Source organism: Saccopteryx leptura, chromosome 1 (assembly GCF_036850995.1).
Source record: "Saccopteryx leptura isolate mSacLep1 chromosome 1, mSacLep1_pri_phased_curated, whole genome shotgun sequence".
Lineage (NCBI taxonomy): Eukaryota > Metazoa > Chordata > Mammalia > Chiroptera > Emballonuridae > Saccopteryx > Saccopteryx leptura.
The window spans coordinates 293921308-293947757 of NC_089503.1; the positions used below are offsets into that span (position 1 = coordinate 293921308).

General features: G+C 43.5%; 2 protein-coding genes across 3 annotated transcripts in view; both read right to left on the reverse strand.

Annotated features, from left to right (window-relative positions):
- Positions 1-6510, reverse strand: part of LOC136385374 (thioredoxin reductase 1, cytoplasmic) — a 73856-nt gene extending 67346 nt beyond the window's left edge. The window contains exons 1-2 of one of the 2 annotated variants that reach the window (XM_066356217.1): positions 6224-6510; positions 4698-4807 (exon numbers count right to left, since the gene is read on the reverse strand). Coding sequence is in view for 1 of the 2 variants with exons in the window: in XM_066356207.1 (XP_066212304.1) it covers positions 4698-4807; positions 6042-6150 (219 nt within the window). In the remaining variant the exon portion in view is untranslated. Of the gene's footprint in view, positions 1-4697; positions 4808-6041; positions 6196-6223 lie in introns of those variants that run through there. The other variant, XM_066356207.1, reaches the window with a different exon arrangement.
- Positions 6220-26450, reverse strand: part of LOC136388377 (thioredoxin reductase 1, cytoplasmic-like) — a 66134-nt gene continuing 45903 nt past the window's right edge. The window contains exon 4 of the mRNA XM_066360264.1: positions 6220-6362. Coding sequence (XP_066216361.1) covers positions 6220-6362 — 143 coding nt within the window. The remainder of the gene's footprint in view (positions 6363-26450) is intronic.

Genomic DNA, 26450 nt, shown 5'->3' on the forward strand with positions numbered 1-26450 from the left:
CCGAGGTCACCAGCTTGAGTGTGGCTCATCTGGTTTGAGCAAAAGCTCACCAGCTTGGACCCAAGGTCGCTGGCTCCAGCAAGGGGTTACTCGGTCTGCTGAAGGCCCATGGTCAAGGCACATGAGAAAGCAATCAATGAACAACTAAGGTGTTGCAACATGCAATGAAAAACTAATGATTGATGCTTCTCATCTCTCTCTGTTCCTGTCTGTCTGTCCCTGTCTATTCCTCTCTCTGACTCACTCTCTGTCTCTGTAAAAAATAAATAAATAAATAAATCTATACTTTTAAATCTTGTTCGTCCTTACCCATTTCCTTATTCTTAGGTAAACCAGAACGTGTTCATTTCCCTCATCATCAAAGCAGTCCTTCAGTTCTGCTCAGGCCTGAACTGTAACTAGGCCAAAAGCAGGTACACTGCTCATCTCCCCAGATGAATCTGTCTCAGATGAAAGAATCAAAAGAAAAGCTTTTTGCTGGTTTGGTAGAATATTAAGAGAGGAAAGGAATGATTGGAGAGCTACTAAATTGCCACTCATCGCCTGAAGCGTACTCAGTTAAGAGTCTGGTTTCTGGTGACTGCAGAAGTCAGGCTTGAAAGCAAGAGACCTGCCTTTCAGAGTCTGCCCCCTTCAAGGCTGGAACATGGGGCTACCAAGCCTGACAACTACAGGAGCCTGGCCACTACAAGATCATGTCTGAGCTCCTCCCACAACCGTCTCCATAATTCACCTGAATTGTTAATCACACTGATTTTTGCCTGTCATCTCTATTATTGCCCTGAAGAAATTAAGTTCTATGTTCCCAATTTTAGTCTTATCTCCCAAAACTACTATCTCAAACTACTATACTAAAGTCTTAAGTATGTCTGGCACTTAGTACTCCAATAAGTAAGCACTTTTTCATTTACTTTGCTTTTCCTTTCAATACCACCAACAGGTATTTATACAAGTGCTTTCAACAGTCTGGAATCCAGGAGATACTGATTTACATACAAGGTTCCCTATAGAACACTTGCAACCTTGCCTTTAGGAGGGAAAAATGCTCATGAAAGCCAGATATCTTTGAGCAATAGGAACTCTATTTATAGTTCTCAGAATTTAGTAGCTTCCTAGTTCTAATTTTATACAGAGACATACAAGTCCTAGCAACAGATAGTATATTTCCCTATTTTAACTAAATTGTTAACCGCTGAGTTACCATTTGCTATCTTCTATTATATTTTGGGTATTAAAGAATAGTCCTGCCTGACCTGTGGTGGCGCAGTGGATAAAGCATCGACCTGGAAATGCTGAGGTCGCCGGTTCGAAACCCTGGGCTTGCCTGGTCAAGGCACATATGGGAGTTGATGCTTCCAGCTCCTCCCCCCTTCTCTCTCCCTGTCTCTCTCTCCTGTCTCTCTCCTCTCTAAAATGAATAAATAAAGAAAAAAAAAATTAAAAAAAAAAAGAATAGTCCTTCATTTTCTCCACATCTAATTACTTAGCAACTGATCCTAACCAAACTATCTTATACATTAAAGTAAGTCCCAAACTTGGTGTTTATCTCACAGACTACCTGAAGGGGTTTGTTTAGTAATAATAATAAAGGCAGATCCTCGCCCCTTCCAGATGGTTTACTTAGTGAGACTCAGGTAAAGCTTAAGAATGTATGTTTAATAAGCACTCCAGAGGATTCAATGCAGGTGGTCCGTAAACCAGTATTTTTTTAAACTCCTTCCCATAGGTAGTCATCTAAGCCAGCAATTTTCAACCTTTTTCATCTCACGGCACACATAAACTAATTACTAAAATTCTGTGGCACACCAAAAAAATAGATTATAGCCTGACCTGTGGTGGCGCAGTGGATAAAGCGTCGACCTGGAAATGCTGAGGTCGCCGGTTCGAAACCCTGGGCTTGCCTGGTCAAGGCACATATGGGAGTTGATGCTTCCAGCTCCTCCCCCCTTCTCTCTCTCTCTCTCTCTCTCTCCTCTCTTTCCCTCTCTCTCTCCTCTCTAAAAATGAATAAATAAAATAAAAATTTAAAAATTTTTAAAAAATATATTTTCTGCCGATCTGACAAAAAAAAAATCAGTAACTATGATTCATTCACACCAGAAGCTATTGTTGTGTTTCCTCTTGTCATTTTTTAATTTGACCATCCAAGAGAAAAGAGATCCAGTGCCCATGACTGAACAGTCAGGTATCACGTTTTTACAATTCCCGCAGTGTGTGGCTCTTGTGGCATACTAGTTGAAAATCGCTGATCTGAGCTTATCAACTCCTTCCAATAGGATTCTCAGTCCCTTGTCTTGTCTTCTACAGCAGTGGTCCCCAACCCCCGGGCCGCGGACTGGTACTGGTCCGTGGGCCATTTGGTACCGGTCCGCAGAGAAAGAATAAATAAAAGAATTAAATAACTTACATTATTTCCGTTTTATTTATATTTAAGCCTGAACAATGTTTTATTTTTAAAAAATGACCAGATTCCCTCTGTTACATCCATCTAAGACTCATTCTTTTTTTTTTTTTTGTGTGTGGCAAAGACAGAGAGAGAGAGTTAGAGAGAGGGACAGACAGATAGGGAGACGAGAAACATCAATTCTTCGTTGCTGCTCCTTAGTTGTTCATTGATTGATTTCTCATATGTGCCCTGTCCGTGGGGCTACAGCAGACCGAGTGACCCCTTGCTCCAGCCAGCGACCCTGGGCTCAAGCTGGTGAGCCTTGCTCAAACCAGATGAGCCTGCGCTCAAGCTGGCGACCTCGGGGTCTCGAACCTGGGTCTTCCTCGTCCCAGTCCGACGCTCTATCCACTGCACCACCACCTGGTTAGGCCTAAGACTCATTCTTGACGCTTGTCTCGGTCACGTGATACATTTATCCATCCCACCCTAAAGGCCGGTTTGTGAAAATATTTTCTGACATTAAACCAGTCCATGGCCCCAAGAAAGGTTGCTGCTATTATTTATTGAGATGGGAGACAATGGAAGAAACTATTAAGAAGAGAAAGGAGAAGACATTTTTAAAAGCTCCCTCTCCATTATGTATATTGCAATAATCTTTATTTTTTTAAGATGAGTACTTTAGGATTTCAACACTAATCCTGTAAGCACTCAGTTCTCCACTAAATTAAGTGCCCTTTTCCACTCAAACACAATGTTCCCAACAGTTTCAGAACCCACCATTTAGCTCCAAATGTGGGCAACAACTGGCTGGAAATTCACAACCATTTCAAACCAGTAGCCCTTATCTTGTTATGTATCTTCCGCCATTTCTCAGTACTCATTAAAACAAAAAATACAGTAAATGACACAAAGCTGAGTGGAAAGTTTTACTTAGAAGAAATGTGCTAAATGATTTAATTATGAGTTAGTGGTATGCTTTTCATTCATAGTATTGCATTTCCCTAAATGTCTGAAATTACCTATGATCAAATGGAATTGAAAACATCAGATCATATCAATAAAATAGGTTCAAAGCTTATAAAAACAGTGATTCCTTTTACTCCCACTTTTGTTAAAACCAGAATCATCTGTAGAATTTATATAAAGATCAAATGCCAATATAACCTTTTAAGTGCTATTTTATGACACAGGTAGAACAAAGAGAGCAATCAGACAGGAGGAAATATTAATAGACCTTTGTCTCATTTTCCCTGCAAACTAAAGGTCTGAGTAACACAATATATTTTAAATCAAGCCAAAAGCCTTTTTATCTATTTTCCATTAATTTGGTATTTATCTTTTAACTTTATCTCCATTTCCTATACCCATTTTCCAAAAACACAGAATTCCTTTAGAATAAAAGGTAATAAATAAAAATGCATATTAACTGATAAAATCCTTCCTAAAGGCACACACATCTAAATAGATTTCCCATTTAACTGAGGTCACAGGTTTATTTTCTCAGGAGGCAACGTTCAGGTATGAGTTCAATTTCTTAAAAATGACATAGATACAAACAGGTAAGGACAAAGAAATAATTAGCAGAAATTAAAACAGATGGATCAAAGTGCTGGGATTATGACGCTTTCTAACCTGGTAACCAACCACATCTGATGTAGATCATCCATGTTACATATCCCCCTAAACATGCAGCCAGCCTCCAAGTATTTAGCCAGGGTCCTAGCCATGACCGGTGGGCACGGTGTCCCTCAGTGGACAGTCCTACAGGAGTGCTACCATGCTAGCCACCAGCCAAAGGAAAAATTTCTCTTTTCCCTCCACCCAATTATTAGCTTTGGGCTATAAAAAGAGACACATGAAGAGAAATAAACCCCCTCAAGCAACTTCCTGGTCGCTCTCCTCTGCGCTTGAGGTTTCTGAGTTTCCCTCCGGAGAACTATGTAAACAGGAAGACCGGGACCAAAAAAGATCCCCTTTTCTCAGTACTTCCTACAGAAACAAGTTTACACTTCTTCTAGAAGTTATTTAGATTTACTGGGAGGGACAATAGGAATAAATGGACACTTAAGTGCATTTTAAAAGATGAAATAGTTAAGATATTCCCTTTCCCAGTTCAGAGATTTATCCAATGTTTCACCAACTTCGATTAACACGTGGGCTAGACCCTGTGTGTTTCTTTGTCATTCTCTAAGGACGGGTTTCCTTTGGAGGTTTGTCCACATCCACCTCGGCTTTGAAAGGCTGTCTGCGACCACGCTGGACTCATTGCAGCTCAGGAGGGAGAAAAATGTTAGTGACTCCTACCTACCTTCAGAGTTGGACCATAGCCGCCTAGCTTTCTCCGTTTCACAAACACAATGGGTACGTCAGCCTCCGAGGTCAGTTCCACCAGCGCTCCCTCGAGTCCCGGCCCGTCCTCTGCGGCACAGAAGCGGAGGGGAGAGCGGGTCAGGCTTTCCGCCCTGGGCCGGCCGCCACGGAAGACTGCGGGGGGCGGGGCTTCTGCGGCCCCAAGGGCGCTCCCCTAGGCGACCCGCGCGGCAGCCCGCCCTATCCCCAACAGCGACATAGGGCCTCGACCCGACCTGGTCCCGGACCCCGTTCACCTGCACCGAAGCAGGAAACACGGCCTCGAGGCCACCTACAAACACCAGCGTTCCCGGGCTCAAATCAGGCCAAGTCTCGCTAAAGTTAAACGTCCAACTTTCACAGTAAACCCAGAATTCAGGAAAGACTCAAAAAGGAAGCTTAAGGCACAATTATCTCAGCTTTTTATAAACAAGCGCAAACTGAATCTTTCTTTGAATCTCTGCAGCTATACAGAATGCTAAAATCCAACTTCCAACGTTTCTCTGAAATTTGAACCCATGGATCAAAATTAGGTATACTTTGTGCACTTAGGGTGACTTATTTAAGAACCTTGAAGCAATACACCATACATGTCATATAGGACCTAATGGCCCAATTTTACAGGTGAACTCATGAGTCAGTGAGAGTATTAGACTCTAGTTACACTGTCATCAGGCCCATTCAAGAGACAAAAAACACACCAACACTCAAGAGTACAGTTGTTTTATACCAATGATGATAATAGCTAACACTTCCCGCGGTGCTTTGCATATATAAACATAATCTTTTGAAGTGAGGCCTAACAGGTCCATTTCACAGATAGGAAAACTGACACTGAGAAAAGCTAATAATTTGCCCAAGGTCACCCAGCTGGTCAACAGCAGATCCAAGATTCACAGTAGGGCAGTGTGGTGGACGCTTTTATTCACTACCTTGTATTATTATGGTATTAAACCCTGATAAAAGCACTGGGTCCACTCTTAGTGGTCCCGTGTAATTACCTGGGGAGAGTCTTATGATTCTGAGCCTTAAACTTGCAAATACATATAATGTGCCAGCCTCTCAGGATTTCTGAGGATTCAGTGGTGTGAAAATTCCTTGAAAAGAATCTTAAATTGTTACACTCCTTAATGTTGCCGAAGATCTGTCAATCCATTCATCACGTGATTATTTACCTTTCCAGACTTGTGCATTAAGAAATGATACAAAAACCGACTTTCTCAGATATTCTGCAAGCAAACTGTCTCTACAAAGAGCTAGAGGTAGGAAATCACCAGGCGACGGTGGGGCGGGTGTCACTTACCACAGGCTAAGCTTCCACTGACCCGGGCGAAACAATGAATGCCGCCAAGAAGCTCACTTGCTTCAGTCCTACCCAGACATGCTCTAAAACGTCTCCCCTTCCCCAGCATTCATCACGTCCCCAGCGTGCTCACAGCCTGACTGCTTCGAGCTTTGTCGATTGTCAGTTAACTCAAGGCTTACATGAACACGAGCTCCAAGGCTTCGGGCTCTTCTTCCGGCGTTCCCACACCCTCGGCTCGGATGCAATGCGGGAGTGAAGCAAACAGGGGAACTGGCTGCTGGTTCCTAGTGGCTGAAGGAAGCCACGCCCTTCTGGGAGCTGCGCGGGTGGGCCAGCAGCCAGAGTCAGAATGACAAAGCAAAAATCCATTCCTCGTGCAGCCCTGGCAACCTACGCCAATGGCTAAGCAAACTAGGATCCCCTAAGTGGGTGACGCCACATCCTCTTCCTGCTTACAGCGCCCCCAACCCAAGAAAAGAGCAAAAGGCAATTTAAGGAATATGTGGAACCAGAAGCCAAAATAGTAAAGGGTTTTACATGAACAAAACTGGACTCTGCCCTAGGGCAGTGACTCTTGAACTCTGCTACCCATTGTAATCATGGGAGGATCTTTAAAAATGCAGACGCCGGGTTCCCGCCCCCAGATACTCAAAATACTCAAATGTAATAGGTAGGAGTGTCACCGTGTGCATATGAGTTTTTTGCTTTTTTTTTTTAACTCACTTTCCAGTGTTACTCTAGTGAACAGCAAAGTTAGGGACCCATTACCCTCCGGTAATGAATTTGCCTAGCAATTCCCTAAAGGAAGTTATCAGGCTTAAAAAAAAAACAAAAACAAAATCTTCTAGTCTACCCTGACTAATCCTGAAAAGAATTGACAAATTCTCACCAACACATAACTTCCCCTCATAGTTCTTCCTTCTTCTCCCACTCAGGTCTTGGTTTATCATATATGTTTTAAGGGAAACAGTATACAACTCTAGCCACGCCAAACCACCTATAGCTGCCCGAGTGAGCCATGCTCTCTCGTACTTCCCTGCTCTTAGTCATATTCTTACTCAGCATCTTGCACTAGTAGTTAGCTATGAATATTTGCTGAATAAATAAATGAATGAATGTCTTCCCCACTTCTTTGGATACTGACAGACTAACTTCTTTCAGTTAACTGACAATGGACAAAGCTGGAAGCAGTCAGGCTGTGAGCACGCTGGGGGCGTGATGAATGCTGAGGAAGGGGAGACGATTTAGACTACAGCATGTCTGGGTAGGAGTGAGGCTTTTCTGAAGCAAGTGAGCTTCTTGGCGGCATTCATTGTTCAGCCCCGGTCAGCACAACTGAGTGAAAGGATTGCTGGCTTCTTAAGGCTGCGAGAAACCACACCTGTGACCTGGCAGAAACAATCGGCTTTTTTGAGCTCCTTCCAATCCTCTCAGCTTCTGAATGTGTGTACACACACACACACACACACACACACACACACACACACACTTAATTGACACTCTGCCTGCATGATAACCATCATGAGTTTCTGAGAGTGCATGCCTCAACTGATTCCGGCGTCCTTAGAACAGAGGATGGGGCTAGCACACAGGTGTCCAGGAAGCAAGGTGATTTAAGGAGCAAAGAATGAAAAATGTGCCAGAAAGAAAGCTGGGACTAAGGGAGAAAACAACTCTGTATGAACCATTTTATAGGCCTCAGCTCATTTAATCTACAAAATAGCCCATGAACCAGGGTCAGAAACTCCTCAATCTAAAAAATATATAGAAACTATAGCTTATTTCAAAAGTATGTCTTAGGGCCTGACCTGTGGTGGCGCAGTGGATAAAGCATCAACCTGGAAATGCTGAGGTCGACTGTTCGAAACCCTGTGCTTGCCTGGTCAAGGCACATATGGGAGTTGATGCTTCCAGCTCCTCCCCCCTTCTCTCTCTCTCTCTGTCTCTCTCTCCTCTCTATCCCTCTCTGTCTCTCTCTCTCTCCTCTCTAAAAATTAATAAATAAATAAATAAAATAAATTGTGCTTACTAGAAAATTAAAAAAAAAAAAAAAAGTATGTCTTAGGGCCCTGGCCGGTTGGCTCAGTGGTAGAGCGTCGGCCTGGCATGCAGAAGTCCTGGGTTCGGTTTCCGGCCAGGGCACACAGGAGAAGCGCCCATCTGCTTCTCCACCCCCCCCTTCCTCTCTGTCTCTCTCTTCCCTCCCGCAGTGAGGCTCCATTGGAGCAAAGATGGCCCGAGCGCTGGGGATGGCTCCTTGGCCTCTACCCCAGGCGCTAGAGTGGCTCTGGTCGCGACAGAGCGATCCCCCGGAGGGGCAGAGCATCGCCCCCTGGTGGGTGTGCCGGGTGGATCCCGGTCGGGCGCATGCGGGAGTCTGTCTGACTGTCTATCCCTGTTTCCAGCTTCAGAAAAATACAAAAAAAAAAAAAAAAAAAAGTATGTCTTAGGAGAAAGACTTTAAAATCATTTAACTTGAAATAAAGTACTAAAAGCAAGTTATAAGGATTGATTTCTAAGAACTCTGTATGACAGGTTAGAGTTAACTGTAGTTAACATTTTCTAACAGTATTCCCTAAAAGGCTAGGTAAGGCATTTTAAATTCACACTGTTCGTTGTTGTTTGTTTATTGTATTAGTTGTATTAATTGGAATGGCCTCACTAATAAAATCATACATCATCTGTATATTGCATTGTGTGCTCACCACTCCAAGTCAAGTCTCCCTCCATCACCATCTATATACCCCCTCTACCTCCTCCATCTCCCACACCCTCTTTCCCTCCTGCAATCCCCACAAAACTTGTCTGTCAATTTTTTTTCTTTGCTTAATCCCTTCACCTTATTCACTCAGCCCTGAACCTTCATCCCTTCTGACAACAGTAGGTCTGTTCTCTGTATATAAGAGTCTGTTCCTATTTTGTTAGTTTATTTTGTTCATTAGATTCCACATATAAATGAAATCATATGGTACTTGTCTTTCTCTGACTGGCTTATTTCACTTAGCATAATAATCTCCAGGTCTGCCCTGGCTGGTTGGCTCCGTAGGACAGCGTCAGTCCAGTGTATGAATGTCCTACATTCAATTCCCAGTCAGGGCACACAGGAGAAGTGACCATCTGCTTCTCCACCTCTTCCTTCCCCTTTCTCTCTCTCTCTTCCTTTCCCACAGCCATGGCTTGAGAATGGCTCCGTGGAGCCTCTGCCTCAGGTGCTAAAAATAGCTCGGTTGCGAGTATGGCCCCAGATGGGCAAAGCATCAGCCCCAGATGGGGGCTGCCAGGTGGATCCTGGTCGATGTGCATGTGGGAGCCTGTCTCTCTTTCTCCCCCTCCTCTTACCTGGAAGGAAAAAAACCTAATAATAATAACCAGGTCCATCCATGCCTGTTACAAAACGGAAGATTTCTTTTTTTTTTTTTTTTATGGCTGAGTAGTCCATCGCATAAATATACCACTGTTTTGTTTTGTTTTTCTTTTTACAGGGACAGAGAGAGAGTCAGAGACAGGGATAGATAGGGACAGACAGACAGGAATGGAGAGAGATGAGAAACATCATCAGTGTGTTGTTTTTTTTTGTTGCAAGACCTTAGTTGTTCATTGACTGCCTTCTCATATGTGCCTTGACCGTGGGCCTTCAGCAGACCGAGTAACCCCTTGCTCGAGCCAACGACCTTGGGTCCAAGCTGGTGAGCTTTTTGCTCAAGCCAGATGAGCCTGCGCTCAAGCTGGCGACCTCGGGGTCTCGAACCTGGGTCCTTCTGCATTCCATTCTGACACTTTATCCACTGTGCCACTGCCTGGTCAGCCTACCACTGCTTTTTTATCCACTCATTTACTGATGGGCACTTGGGCTGCTTCTGAATATTGGCTATTGTAAATAACACTGTAATGAACATAAAGGTGCATAAATTCTTTCAAATTAGTGTTTTGAGCAAATTATAGTACAAATCCCGAGAGTGGCTCCAGGTAGGTTTTTTTTGTTGTTTTTTTTATTCATTGATTTTAGACAATGAATCAAAGAGACAGAGGAAGAAGGGAGAGAGAGAGAGAAACATTCATTTGCTGTTCCATTTAGTTGTACATTCATTGGGTGCTCCCATGTGTGCCCTGACCGGGGATCAAACCTGCAATCATGTCATTTCAGGATAACACTCCAACCAAATGAGCTAACCAGCCAGGGCTAGCTAGTTATTTTTTAAGTTAAAAAAAAAAATCACCATTTTTAAAAAGCTTCATTTTTCTTTTAAGCCCTTCTTGCTGCTGTTAAGGGCCCAGATGCCTTACCATTATTACAAAACAGAGAACTCAGTTCTTACTAATCACTGGTTAATGGAAGAAGTGCTTCATCTCCCACATTTCCCATGATGCAGCATTTATTCTAGTCATACATGTTATTCTCATGACTGGGCTCATGCTATTCCCCTTGCCTGAATTGTCTTCCCTCCCTAAGGGCTTATTCTTTCAAAGCTCATCTAAATGTCACTTCCTCTGGGAAGGCTTTCCCAATTCCAAGACAGTGTTTATCAATGCTCCCCTCTTGTAGGTCCCCAAATACCTAGAAATAATTACAAATCATCTAAATCCAAGAGAGCTTTGGAAAAGCAAACACTTGTTTGATTTATCTTTTCATTCCAGAACCTGCTGTATATAGTATATACTCAGAAAATGTTTGAAAGGGTCCTCTATGTTCCTTAGCTAATATCTAAGCACTCTAAAAACAGATCTATATAGATATTTGATCAGGGTCCTGTTGAATTAAATGATTTTCCTCCTACAAATAATCCTCTCTTACCACACTGAGCTAGAATGTCATTCTGACGCCCAAATCTTCTCTGCTCAAACCTTCATTCAAGAGCTCTCTAGGACCCTCAAGACAAAGTCCAAGCTCCTCAATTGTAATGAGTTGGCCAGGGCCACCCTTGTTAAACTACTTAAGTAGCAAAACATCGCTGGAGAAAACACAGAAATGAAAAGTGACTCCACTTTAAAGTCAAGACCACAAACCTCAATGTGTCCCCAAAGCTGCCCAGCAAGCCTGTGCACCTCTGGTATATTTCTTTTCCCTGTTTCCAAAGTGACTGTTGCCTACTTATTTCTCTTTTTGCAAATCTCTAATACAACTACAGCTTGCCATTGGCTCATAACTTGCTTTCTACTTAGAATCAACTAGACAGAACTCCTTTACAGTTACCCTCTCAAGCACCAAGCTGCCATATTCCCTGCCTCCACTCCTGTTTTAATGAAGGCCAACTATCCACTTGTGTTCCATTCTCATTTTTACTTGCCTTCTCAATCTTCAATATCTTCACTCTGAAAATTAGCCTCCCTCTCTGGAATCATCAATTTCTTGTTCTCTGCCTGATCATTCCCATCACCATACAAACACACTGTGTATGATCCCATGTACTCTAAACCTAACAGCTACCACCCCATTTCTTTGTTCCCCTTCACAGAAAAAAAATGGGGGTGGACAATTTTTTATGCCCTGAAGAATAATAAAGTAGGATAGGGGAGCAGGATTTTGCCACCCCAATATACATCTCCTTGGTATGAGGTTTATTTTGGACTGATTATTTTTCAAAAACAAAAAGCTCAGAAAGAGCTTTTTACCTCCTCCCTTAACTATCTACACTGCCTGACCAGGCAATGGTGCAGTGGATAGAGCATCAGACTGGGACACAGAGGACCCAGGTTCAAAACCCTGAGGTCACCAGCTTGAGTGAAGGCTCATCCAGTTTGAGCGCAGGCTCACCAGCTTGAGCAGGAGGTCGCTGGCTTGAGCCTGGGATCATAGACATGACCCCATGGTCGCTGGTTTGAGCCAAACCTCACTGGCTTGAGCAAAGGGTCACTTGCTCTGCTGTAGCCCCCCAGTCAAGGCACATATGAGAAAGCAATCAATGAACAACTAAGGAGCTGCAACAAAGAATTGATGCTTCTCATCTCTCTCTGTCTGTCCCTCTTTCTGACTCTCTATGTAAAAAAAAAAAAAAATTAGATACAGACCTGTTTTAGAAAGAAGAGTTATCAGCAGAGATAACTGCAAACAATATAAGATGTGGTGGGCTTGGGTGGGGAGAGAGACTTAGCAAAGTCTGCTTGTTCAATTCTGTGTCTCATTGTCTTTGTATGGCACACGAAACATTTGTTTTTTCCATCTCCATATGAAGTCACAGAAGCCTACCCCTTCTCTTTATCTCTAGATGGCATATAAGCCTCACTGATTGTCTTTGGGCGTCATTTTCTGTGGGAACCCTATCCATATGAAATTAAACTTAATTTTCTCCCATTAACCTGTCTCATCTCAATTTATTGTTTAGACCAGCTAGAAAAACCTATAAGAATAGTGGAAAAATTTTTCCTCACTGACAGAGGCCAAGAGAGATCTATGAATATGATGCTTCAACAAAGACCAGAGTAAAATGAGGGAGGAAGCCATGAACATTGAGGGGATCTTTCCAAGCAGAGGAAAAAGGAAGTGCTGAAGCCCTAGCTGAGAGTCTGCTTAACCTGTCCAAGGGTCTCCAAAGAAACCCAATGCGCCTGGAGCTCAGTTAGCGAGGGAGAAAGTGGTAGACAGTGAGGTCAGAGGAGTAGCCAGGGGTCAGATCCCAAAGGCCACAGTTAGGACTTTGGATTTCATTCTAAATGTGACAAGAAGCCGAAGTGTCATGAGAGAGGACTGATCTATTTTGCATTTTAAAAGCACTGCTCAGCTGTGTGAAGAATTGCATAAGGGGAGGTGGAGACTTAGTGTGGAGGAACCTAGACCAATTAGGACGTTACAATAGTGGTCCAAGCTGGAGAAAATGAAGGCTTGGATTAGTGAAGTGAGAAGATATAATATTTGAAGGTAAAGCTAATCAGTTTGGCAGATGGACAGAATGAGGTTTATAAAAAAAAGAAGACGACTTAATGATGATTCTAGACTTTTGGCCGTGGCAACTAGGTAAATGGGGGCACTCTAATGAAGAGGGGGAACATTTAGGGAAGAGGAGGAAAGATGGGAATGGGAGAGATGGAAAGGAATAGTTTGGGACAAATCCACAGCATGGTTTGAGAAGTGTACTGTTATTCAAATGGAGATGTTGAATAGTCAGATGGTATCTGGAGTTCAGGGGAGGAGTCAGGGCTAGAATTAAAAATTTTGGAGTCAAATGTAAAAGATATTTAATGCCAAGTATATTAGTCAGGTTTATCATTAAAACAGAACAAATAAGATGTATCTATAGCTATTGATAGAGATTGATTTTACTGGCTCACAGTACTATGAGGCTGGCAAGTCTGAAACCTACAGGCCAGGCCAGCAGGCTGGAAAGCCAGCAGTCTCAATGTTGTAATCTTGAGTCTGAAGGCCATCTGGAGGCACAATTACTTCCTCTTTGGGAGACCTCAATCTTTCTTCTTAAGGCTGTCAACCAAAGAATATCCAACCTAAGAAAAAGTCTTTTAGGAGTTCATTTGAGCCAAATAGATGGCAACAGATTGAGAAAATGCTCTGGAGAATGGCAGTTTTACAGCTTATTTTATATACTAGAACCAAAGAAGGATACCTAAGGGGAGTTATGTGAAATCCACAGATGGTAGGTTGGGGAGGTGAGAGAAAGCAGAGCAGGGGAATCTCTGAGATGGGGTAAAAAAGTAAAGTATAGAGATACACAGTTCTTTTACCTTGGTGGGTACAGCACAGTTAACATTTACAGCACACAGAGATGGTATTTGGGCAACAACATAACAACAAAGTGTCTGGAGTCTCATGCTCTGGGGGGAGACTGTGCCCGGAGGGGTCTGTAGAAAGGGGATTACTCTGACATTTCAAAGGTATGTTATCTTAGATGCAAAAAGGCAACAGACAGGCTCACTGTTTTTCAAGACTCACTTTTGTCAAGGAAGCTACTAGCCAGGATGTGACTACCCACCATGACTCACCTTTAGTTAGGAATTTTTCTGTTCAGATCATCCTATGTAGTTACTTTCAGACTCTGAGTTTGTGGAGTCTGCCACACAGGCCTCTCCTGAGCTTGCAGGTTGAGTATGTGGCCCTTTTTTCATTGGATGAAGCCCACTAGCCTTATGGAGGGGAATCTGCTTTACCCAAGTCTACTTTTCTCAATATTAATCACATAAGAAAATACCTTCATAGCAACATCTAGCCCAGTGCTTGACCAAAAAACTTGGCACCAAGTTGACACATAAAATTAACCATCACATCATGGGACTAGATTAAATTACCCAGGGAATTAATATATACTGCTCTCAAAAACAGAGGATATTTCTAAATAAATATGAAGTGATAAAAAAGGAAGCATTTGATATTTTTTTTATTAAATAAGAATGTCAGAAAAACAAATGACAAGGCAAAGAAAGTTGTTCAATTATGCAAATGAGATGCAAAACCAACTTTTATCTCATTGGTGAAAATGCACTATACAGAAGGCTAAAAGTACTGGAGTATCTGCCTGTCCCCTGATCCCCTAATTATTATGAGCAGCTGTAGTTCGAAAAATAAGGACGGTCCAGGACTGAGCCCTGGAAAAGTGGAAAGGAGAAGAGACCAGCAACAGAGCCTGCGCAGGAGCTGAAGGGAGGTCGGGAAAAAGCCAAGAGAATGTAGTGGCTCAGAAGCCAATGAAGAAGTGCTCCAAAAAAGAAGACAAACTGTACCCTGTTGTGGGTCAAATAAGTTTGCAAATATGATGTTTGCTTCACTAATAGTTTGCATTGGGTGTGGGGGACAGGCTGTAAGCAGGCAGGGTGGTTATAGCCTAAGGCTTAGTTTTAAGACTAAGCTTTTCCCCACACCCTTGACTGTTGCATGATGTGGGGTGGTGCACTCTTATGGGGAATCCCATTTATGCCTCATATAAGTGACTTTGTATCAGAGACTTCCTTGTTTGTATACTGGATTAAGGTTTTGATTTCTACACTATAAAATGGGACAGAGGAGCCCATGCTGTAGGAGAGCAGAGAAAGACCACATGGAGGAGAGGAGAAGCAGCCAAGATGGCGGAGTACTGAAGGAGAAGCCAGTTTGTGCAGAGTTTGTGCAGAGAGAAGGAGATGGGAAACAAAGGTGAATAAGGCTGGTGAGGTAGAAACCTTTATTCTAGGAAACTCGGATAAGTCAGTGGTTTTCAGAGCCCTGAATGGAAAGGGAAGTGTTTCCCACTGTGTGTATTTCTTGCCTGCTGGGTGCAAGCTAAGATTAAAGGTAATAGCCCACCAGTTCTTGGCTCCATTGTTTCATTATTGTCTGTCTGAATCAAATGTGAACCTGCAGGGGTCAGGCAGCTGTAATGGTGGCTGCAGCTACTGGCTTTGCACCTGCCATGAGGTCATTGCTGATTTTTAAGAAAATTGATAGAGGGAGAGAAAGCCTAATTAGAGGAGATTCAACAAGAAATAGAAAATAAGGGGGTACGTATAGCCAACCCTTTTAAAAAGTTTTGCTATAAAAACATGAAGTGGGAAAGTAGCTGAAGAAGGGATGTAGGATCAAGGGAGAATTTTTGTTTTGTCTAAGAAGAAAATCATCATAATGTAGTTTTATGCTAAAGAAATCATATGGTAAAGAGAAATTTGGCAATTTCAGGAGAGAAAAGGAGGAAGAAGAAATCATTACAGAAGCAAAGTATACAACTATCAGGCAACATAGACTTTGAAGTCAAATCTAGGTTCTATCACAGATTAGGGAATCAAGTTATCAGGGTTATTCAGCCTCTCGGCTTCCTCATCCTCTCTACTAACCCCTGTGGGCTTTGTACCCTTTATCTTACTCAAACCTCTTTGGATCTCTGTGCCCCAGCCTTTATTCCTTTTTTTTTGTTGTTGTTGTTTTTTTTTTTTTTTTCATTTTTCTGAAGCTGGAAACAGGGAGAGACAGTCAGACAGACTCCCGCATGCGCCCGACCGGGATCCACCCGGCACGCCCACCATGGGGCGATGCTCTGCCCACCAGGGGGCGATGCTCTGCCCATCCTGGGCATCGCCATGTTTCGGCCAGAGCCACTCTAGCGCCTGAGGCAGAGGCCACAGAGCCATCCCCAGCGCCCGGGCCATCTTTGCTCCAATGGAGCCTTGGCTTCAGGAGGGGAAGAGAGAGACAGAGAGGAAAGCGCGGCGGAGGGGTGGAGAAGCAAATGGGCACTTCTCCTGTGTGCCCTGGCCAGGAATCGAACCCGGGTCCTCCGCTTTATTCCTTTTTAAATCTCTTTAATTACCAAACCACAGGGCTCTGCTCACTCCCTATCATTCATCAAGTCTTAGTTCAGACGTGCCTTGCTTGAGTAGGCTGGTATATAGGGCAAATCCCTTTATGAAATGCTCCCGCATTACCATGTATTCTTCTGCTTAGCACATACCACAATTGCAATTATTCTTTTACTTAAGATTATTTGGTCAATGTCAGCCTCCACTTCTAGAACAGCACAGTTCAAAAGAACTTTCCATGATGATAGAATTTTCCATTCTGTATCAAACTATCCAACCCCGTAGACACTTAACCACATGTCACTTTGAGCACTTACAATATGGCTAGTGCAAGTGCAGACCTGAAGTTTTTATGTTACTTGTTTAATTAATTTAAATGTAAATAGCCACATGTGGGCAGGAACCAGAATTATTTATGTTCACCATGGTGTTCCCAAAACTTAATACAGGGCCCACATATAGAAATTGCTCAATAAATATTTGTTAAAAGATTCAATCTGTAAAATAAGACATTACTAGTTAATTTTTGAATCCTATCCTTTTCCAAAGAGGAAAGGAGAAAAAGGACTTTATATGGCAACTGTCAGAGGTTTTCATTCTTCCTATAAAGGTGAATTTGACCTTTAAAAATTTTACATACCCCCCAAAAAAAATTTTTTTACATAACCCAGAGGGCAGCTGGGATAATAAATGAGAACATACTGGGTGGTCTGAGGAAAATAGCATCTGTAATACTCCCATGAGCACGCCCAGAACATAGTAGGTGCTCACATGTCATGGCCCATCAACTTCATGGGGGGCATAGGGGAGCAAATAAGGTGTGGGGAAAATGGGGAAGGCTTCAAAAAACAAGTGATAGCTATAAGGGAAACAAGGGAACCATGTTTTGAGGAATAAAGTACCAGCAATAGGAGTAGAAGTATGCCTAAGAGTTTTTTACTGATTATGTGCCAGGCATAAAGCTAGGTCTTTACATGTTTCATTTAATCTTCACAATCCAATGAGTAAGATACTATTTCACGGCTGAGGAAAAGAGAGGATAATTCTCTTACCCATGGTCACCTAGCTAATAATTGACAGAGCTGAGACCCAGCCCTTGGCTCTTACCACAGCGCTGTTCTACCTCTGGAACAAACGATTTTCTACAGAGCAATATTACAAAGATACAGCAGTAGGAAAGATACTGTGTGTTACTGCATGGGGTCCAGAAACATGAGGGGAGATGAAATTATAAATAACTTAGATTCAGTTTGGGGTTCACAAAGCAGCTAGAGATCTGGCTCTTTTCCTTACGTTCTGTTAACCTTCAAAGTCATCCAAGTATTACACCCATATAACAAAATTACAAACTGAGCTTCCAGGAAGTGAAAAATCTTGCCAAAGGTCACAAAGCAGGTGTGTTAGGTACAGGATATAAATCCAGGTGTATCTAGCTCTAAACCCATTGTTCGTTTTACAATTCTAAAGTGTATGTAGTGAAGTACAGGCTAAATAGAAGTGAAAGCAACATGCTTTAAGGACAATAAAAAAGACACATTAACTTCCTGACAAGGACCAGGGCAGACTTCATCCATGAAGCATCCAACCTGAAAACTTAAAAATCCTGCTTGGGGGACCATGTTTTCTGTGAAGCCTCTGAGCAAACATAGGATTAGTCACCCTTTTATTTCTTACATCCAGCTGCATTACTGCTGTCTGTTTACATGTCTACCAACCTTAGAACTGCTGCTTATTGAGCACCTATGTGCCAGGAGCTTACATGTTCTCATTAATCATCTCCATTAGCCTTTGGGATATGTATTACCATCTCCATCTACAGATGAGTAAGCTCAAGGTCTGACAGCTAGTCCGGTACTTATGCCTTCAGAGTCTTATTTCTCCACCACACTGTTTTCACTTGAGGTCTTTCTACCCTCAGTATCTGGCACCGTGCCATGCACACAGTGGTCACTCACTCAAGATTTCAATTCAACTGGCACATAGGGCTTTCAAATGCTAGTGAAGTGAAGGAGAGAATTTAAGGTGTTCTAGTTAACCAGCTTGGGGTGGTGGTAGAGAGATGCCTTATTTGTAGTATTTGCCAATTTATTATTTTTTTTATAAATACTCCCATGTTGGCTGATTTCAAGCCATCAACCTGCTTGCAAAATTTCAGAATGTTTAACAGTGGCTCTCTTGAGCTGGTAGAAGCCCGTGTGCTAACCAAAGCTCACCGTCCCCCATTAGATAGAAGCTATTTCCCTCCTACCTCACCTCTTCATGGCACCTCTCTATACTTAGACTCTTGTTCTACCTCTGCTAAAGCTCACCTTTACCAGGGTCCCACAACCTAGTCCAATTCCAAGCAGTCTCAGGTATCCCCACACCCCTTAAATACCCTCTCCCTATCTTGTGTCTGGCACTATTCAAGCCCTCTGCCTTCAAATGTGCTCAGGTCTCCTCTTTTGTAAATATTTGAGCTAATCCCACAGCCTCACTGAGCTTTCTACTAACAGGCAGGATGGCCCCATAGTTATGGGAGCCTCCTTTGAAGTCACATGACCTGGCTTTTCTGCTGACAAGTCCTTAGGCAAGTTCTCTTACCTCTCTGTGCCTCAATTTACTCATCTGTAAAATGGCAAGAAATATAGTACCTCTAACTCATGTGGAAACTGTGGAAATCAGATGAGTAAGTAGATGTAAAGGGCTCAGAATGTAGTAGATATTCTGAGTTACCACCACGGTGTCGTTATGCAGGGTGTAAATCTAGGAAGACCTCAGTGCGGTTAAGAGTTTGGATTTTCCCCTTTGATAAGTTAGTTACTCACAGCATCTGTCAACAATGTGTTACACTACATGCCGTCCAAAACTTAATTTCAGGAGGTAACCCTTTCATGTTTCTTTTAATTAACAGCCTATATAACTAAGCACATCATTTCCCATAGTCCATCCATTCTCATTACTCAGAGTTTGTTCTCTCCCTCGCAGAAGAAAAACATAATTGTTAAATTAATTTTCTTAAACAACTTGATAAAAGAAGTAGAAAGGACATGAAGAACTTCTTTCAAAATAAGTACACACATTTTGTGTTACACGTACATGTACACATAATGTACATACACTAGAACGTGCAGAAATGTGCCCCTTCTGCACTCCATTTGTTTTAGATCTATCAGTGTCCCATTTCAATTTGAGAGGAAAGAAAACATTTTTTTTTTTTTTGTATTTTTCTGAAGCTGGAAACGGGGAGAGACAGTCAGACAGACTCCCGCATGCGCCGGACTGGGATCCACCCGGCACGCCCACCAGGGGCGAAGCTCTGCCCACCAGGGGCGATGCTCTGCCCCCCCCCCCCCGCCCCGGGGCGTCGCTCTGCCGCGACCAGAGCCACTCTAGCGCCTGGGGCAGAGGCCAAGGAGCCATCCCCAGCGCCCGGGCCATCTTTGCTCCAATGGAGCCTTGGCTGCGGGAGGGGAAGAGAGAGACAGAGAGGAAGGAGGGGGGGTGGAGAAGCAAATGGGCTCTTCTCCTATGTGCCCTGGCCGGGAATCGAACCCGGGTCCCCCGCACGCCAGGCCGACGCTCTACTGCTGAGCCAACCGGCCAGGGCCTCTGTATTTTTCTGAAGCTGGAAACGGGGAGAGACAGTCAGACAGACTCCCGCATGCACCCGACCGGGATCCACCCGGCACGCCCACCAGGGGGCGATGCTCTGCCCCTCTGGGGCGTAGCTCTGTTGCGACCAAAGTCACTCCAGCGCCTGGGGCAGAGGCCGAGGAGCCAACCCCAGCTCCCAGGCCATCTTTGCTCCAATGGAGCCTCGGCTGCGGGAGGGGAAGAGAGAGACAGAGAGGAAGGAGAGGGGGAGGGGTGGAGAAGCAGATGGGCGCTTCCCCTGTGTGCCCTGGCCGGGAATCAAACCCGGGACTTCTGCACGCCAGGCCGACGCTCTACCACTGAGCCAACCGGCCAGGGCTAAAACATTTTTAATGTATGTAGATAACCTCTGGCTAGCCATTTACAGGCTCTATTGCAGTAAACTCTCAGATGTCTCGTTTTATAAAACAAGATCAGCCAACCTCACCACCAACTGTGTGAGTATTATTAATAGGGGCAAACAAATGAAAGAAGTGACATATAGCTTATTATTAACCTTTAAATTCTTTTTATTTTTTTAGCAAGAGACACAGACAGATAGACAGACAGGCTCAGACAGACAGGAAAGGAGAGAGATGAGAAGCATCAATTCTTCATTATGGTGCCGTAGTTGTTCGTTGATTGCTTTCTCATATGTGCTTTGACCAGGGGCTCCAGCCAAGCCAGTGACCCCTTGCCCAAGCCAGCAACCTTGGACTCAAGCCAGTGACCCTTGGGTTCAAGCCAGTGACCCCACTGTGCTCAAGTTGGTGAGCTAGTGCTCAAGCCGGATAAGCCCACACTCAAGCCAGCAACCTTGGGGTTTTAAACCTGGGTCCTCAGTATCCCAGGACGATGTTCTATCCACTGCACCACCGCCTGGTCAGGTTAACATTTAAATTCTTAAAACCAATTCAAGGGTAGTTGATATTGAGAGGAACATCTCCCTCTAATTTCTCCAAGTGCCGGGATCCCAGAATCTCAAGACATTTGATGACTACAAGTCATTGGTGGAGAGCTTTGAGCATCTCATGGAGCTGAGCCAGAAGTAGCCTTGGATACTTCTGATTAGAACTAAGAGTGAACTATGTCTTATTTACAACCTTAGCTCTATTAAGACCAACTTTTCCACTCTAAAGACAGATAAGAACATTGCAGTTCCCCACCAAAATATTCTGAAGTCCTTTACCTTATAACTTATAAAATTATAATGCTTCTTTAATTGTTCTTTTTTTTCTTTAATTGTTCTTATTGATTGCTTTTAGAGAGACAGAGAGTGAGAAGCATTTATTTTTGTTTCACTTAGTTATGCATTCACTGGTCACTTCCCATATGTGCCCTGACCAGAGATCAAATCCTCAACCTTGGTATTTCAGGATGATGCTTTAATTTACTTATTTAATCTTTCAATAATATCAAGAACTCTTTTGAAAATGCCTTGCAATGAAGGAGGCTGGACTGTCTCTTACTCTTCTTGATAGGATTCAATGTTAACCATTAAGTGAAATTACTAGGCCTCTAGTTTAGTGTTCAGTAATTGGCCTTACTAAGTAGGAAAACTATTTTCCAACTCACTACCATCACTTAGTGACCATATTATAGTGCCGCTATACTTCTGACTTAAATAGGGAGCAAACGTATGGTTTATACAGAAATTGTCCCTTTAGATAAACCAACCTCAGCTGTTCCACAGGCAGATCAAGATGTTATTAGCATCATTAACTAGATTCTTATTTTTAGTGTGGACATGACTTCTCAAAATAAAGATCTCATTTCCCAGACTCCTTTCAGCATATATTTGTCTAAATGACTAAGTTCTGGCCAATCGGATGTAAACAAACTATCATGTGCAACTTCCGGAAAACGATCTGAAATGGAAAGGACAGCTCTCTTGCAACCTTTCTTCTAATTGATGGCTGGAGGTTGGGCACCCACCTTGGAACATGACGTGGAAGACAAATGCTGAGGACTGTGGGCCATGAAAATGGGAGCACTCCCCAATGAATCAATCTAACACCTCGGCTGTGTTGACAGCCCTGGACTGACTACCTCTCTCTAGACTCCTTTCAGGTGAGAGAAAAACAAGCTCAGATCTAGTTTAAGCCACTGTTATTTTGGGTTTGCTGTCACAAGCAGCTAAATCAAATCCTAACTAAAACACCTTACATTATGTTATAGGAAACACTTCTATTTACATGATAGGAAATTATAAATAAAGAAATGAAGTTAAAAGAAGAAAAAGAGTCATGCAGAATCTCACCATCTGGAGGCGATCAAAATTGAAGGCTCTTGGTGCACCCCACAGGCTTTCCGTGAGTGCTCGTATTCATTCCCACGGCTTCAGACCTCACCCATAGAGGAAACTCTTCTGCACATCCAGACCTATGTGCCCACTAGCCTGTAGAACCATACTGGACAATCACACTGTGTCCAAAACTAAATTCATCATCTTTCCTAATCTCCTCTCTCAGTGAAGGATCCCACCATCCTCCTGTCTTCGTGGCAGAAATCAAAGCAGCATTCTGGACTCCTTCCTCTGTTTCATCCTGCACAGGGCTGTTGTCATCTGCCTCCTGTATTAAAACTCTCCCGTAAGAAAGAACCAGATATTTTATTCATTTTTTTTTAGAGAGAGAGGAAAAAGAGAGAGAGAGAGAGAGAGAGAGAGAAGGGGGAAGAGCAGGAAGCATCAAATCCCATATGTGCTTTGATCAGGCAAGCCCAGGGTTTTGAACCCGTGACCTCAGCATTCCAGGTTGACACTTTATCCACTGTGCCACCACAGGCCAGGCCAGAAAGAATTAGATCTTATTCACCTGTGTGTCCTCAGACGGATGCACAAATATTTGACTGATTATTCCACATTTTATGTATTTCTTTCCAGTCCTTTTCCTATGCTTTTTACAGTAAGATATAACTCTTCTACAAAAACTATCAAGATCTTTGTGGAGTTTCTTTATATAATGTTATTTATTCTTTTAGAAATACTGTTTTGCCTGACCAAGTGGTGGCGCAGTGGATAGAACATTGGACTGGGATGCACAGGACCCAGGTTTGAGGCCCCAAGGTTGCCAGCTTGAGCATGGGCTCACTTGCTTGAGCGCCAGGTTGCTGGTTTGAGCGTGGGATCATAGACTAAACCCCATGAACGCTGGCTTGAGCCCAAAGGTTGCTGGCTTAAAGCCCAAGGTTGTTGGCTTGAACAAGGGGTCGCTGGCTCTGGTGCAGTCCTCCCTCTACCCCCCTCTCCCATCAAGGCACATATGAGAAAGCAGTCAATGAACAACTAAGGAGACTAAGGAGCCGCAATGAAGAATTGATGCTTCTCATCTCTCTCCCTTCCTGTTTGTCTATCCCTATCTGTCCCTCTTTCTGTCAAAAAAAATAAAATATTGCCTTTTTTATTTTTGTTACGTAAACTAGGGTTTTTTTTTTTCTTTTTTGTTTTTTTGTATTATTCTGAAGTTGGAAACAGGGAGGCAGTCAGACAGACTCCCACATGTGCCTGACCGGGATCCACCCGGCATGCCCACCAGGGGGCGATCGATGCTCTGCCCATCTGGGGCGTTGCTCTGTTGCAACCAGAGCCATTCTAGCGCCTGAGGTAGAGGCCACAGAGCCATCCCCAGCGCCCGGGCCAACTTTGCTCCAATGGAGCCTCGGCTGCGGGAGGGGAAGAGAGAGACAGAGAGGAAGGAGAGGGGGAGGGGTGGAGAAGCAGATGGGCACCTCTCCTGTGTGCCCTGGCCGGGAATCGAACCCGGGACTCCTGCAAGCCAGGCCGATGCTCTACCACTGAGTCAACCAGCCAGGGCCTAAACTAGGGTTTTTTATTATTATTATTATTAAGTGAGAAGTGGAGAGGCAGGGAGACAGAGAGACAGACTCCTGTGCATGTCCCAACCAGGATCCACCCCAGCAAGCCCCCTACAGGGCGATGCTCTGCTCGTCTGGGGCCACTGCTCCATTGCTCAGCAATCAAGCTATTTCCATGCCTGAGGAGAGGCCATGGAACCATCCTCAGCGCCCAGGGCCAATTGCTCAAACCATGGCTGCGGGAGGGGAGGGGAGGAGAGAGAGAGAAAGAAAGAGAGAGAGAGAAAGAGAGAAAGGGAGAGAGAGAGAGAAGGGAGAGGGGTGGAGAAGCAGATGGTCACTTGTTCAATGTGCCCTGACCAGGAATTGAACCCAGGACTTCCACATGCCAGGCCAATTACAACTGAGCCAACCTGCCAGGGCCGGTAAGATGTTTTTTAATTAAACATTATAGTATATAAAATTTCCTAAGGCTATTAAAAACTCTATGTGAATCATTTTTAATAGCAGCACAATATTATGTGAGTTAGTAGCGATGACTGAGCACTATGGGTCAGAAACAACAGTACTAGGCACTAGCACTCTTCATTCATCCTCATTAGAACTCCACATTTTAGATGAGAAAACAAAGCTCAGAGGAGCAGAGAGCTCTCTAGTTGTGGTGACTACGACTAGTAAAGGCAAACTCCTATATTTATGTATAAGGACAGGTCCTCCAATATTTGTTGAAAGAATGAAAAGAATCAACAATTTACTGGAAAGTATAGCAGGCAATTAAAAAGAGGTATCTCTTGCCTTATAAAAAGCTTAATCTAAATCTATCCAATTTAGATCTAACTGCATTGGGAGTAGGGCAGTAATTAAACACTATGTTGGATGCATTACAAACATTATCTTATTTAATTCTAACTACTCAAAGAGAGGAGTAACACTATATTTCCTGGTACGAATTTGAATCCAGGTCTGCATGATACAAAAAATATTTTCTGTTTAAAAGAAATCCTTTTAGCCCTGGCCGGTTGGCTCAGCGGTAGAGCGTTGGCCTGGCGTGCGGGGGACCTGGGTTCGATTCCCGGCCAGGGCACATAGGAGAAGCGCCCATTTGCTTCTCCATCCCCACCCCCCTCCTTCCTCTCTGTCTCTCTCTTCCCCTCCCGCAGCCAAGGCTCCATTGGAGCAAAGATGGCCCGGGCGCTGGGGATGGCTCCTTGGCCTCTGCCCCAGGCGCTAGAGTGGCTCTGGTCGCAGCAGAGCAACGCCCCGGAGGGGCAGAGCATCGCCCCCTGGTAGGCAGAGCTTCGCCCCTGGTGGGCATGCCGGGTGGATCCTGGTCGGGCGCATGCGGGAGTCTGTCTGACTGTCTCTCCTCGTTTCCAGCTTCAGAAAAATACAAAAAAAAAAAAAAAAAGAAAGAAATCCTTTTATAAAATGGGTGAGTTTTCTTAAATGGATAATCAACTTCTCCTACCTTCCCTGCATTTATTCCAAAATAGACATTTACCTAAATAGTGATATATATGTATGGATCCTTATGTGAATGCCATATAACCACTGGTCTCCATCTTCTTGAACCATTTATATAAGAGCAAAGAATCCCCCTAGGAGTCTAATCAGTGCAGTGGTAATTTCCAGAAATAGCACTAACACCGGTATAAAACGCAGCCTGGTTGGTGTGTGGAGGGGTATCTGTGTATATAACTTAGAAGTAAGCACCATAACCAACAAGTTCATGAGTACAGGTGAGATCGGAGAATAATTCAACATTAAGAGCCTGGCTTTTGGAGCCAGATGCCCTAGTTTCAAGTTCCTGCTCTGTCACTTATTGGTTGCATGATGTTGAGCAAGTTACCTAATCTCTCTGTGCCTCCATTTCCTCATTTGGGAATATAATCTCACAGAATGTATGATTAGTTAGAAGTGCTTAGAGCAGTGAGTGGTTCACAGCAATTGCCATATTAGGCTTTCTGCTATTATCATTATTCCATGATAATAATAATTTCAGATAATAAAATTCAATAAATAAAATACAGGTAATATAATACAACCTATAGAAAAAATTTTGCCTCATTAATAATCAAATACAAATAAAACACTTTTTAAAAATTTTTTATTTATTTATTCATTTTAGAGAGGAGAGGGAGAGACAGAGAGAGAGAGAGAGGGGAGAGACAGAGAGAGAGAAGGGAGGAGGAGCTGGAAGCATCAACTCCCATATGTGCCTTGACCAGGCAATCCTAGGGTTTCGAACCGGCGACCTTAGCATTTCCAGGTCGACACTTTATCCACTGTGCCACCACAGCTCAGGCCAAATAAAACACTTTTTACCTCTCAAATTGGTAAACAATAATTTTTGAAAACCAATTATTATTTCTTAAAACTTCATCGAGCTTGTGGGGTTATCAATTAGCATACATCGTTTTTTCTCAATTATTTTTTTCATTTATTTATTCACTTTAGAGGAGACAGAGAGAGAGAGAGAGAGAGAGAGAGAGAGAGAGAGAGAGAGAAGGGGAGTAGGAGCAGGAAGCATCAACTCCCATATGTGCCTTGACCAGGCAAGCCCAGGGTTTTGAACCGACGACCTCAGTGTTACAAATCGATGCTTGATCCACTGTGCCACCACAGGTCAGGCCAATTAGTATACATCGTTTAAAAGACTCTAGAACTGCCTGACCAGGTGGTGGCACAATGGATAGAGCGTCCACTGGGTCCTAGACCTGAGGATCCAGGTTTGAAACCCCAAGGTCACAGGCTTGAGTGTGGGCT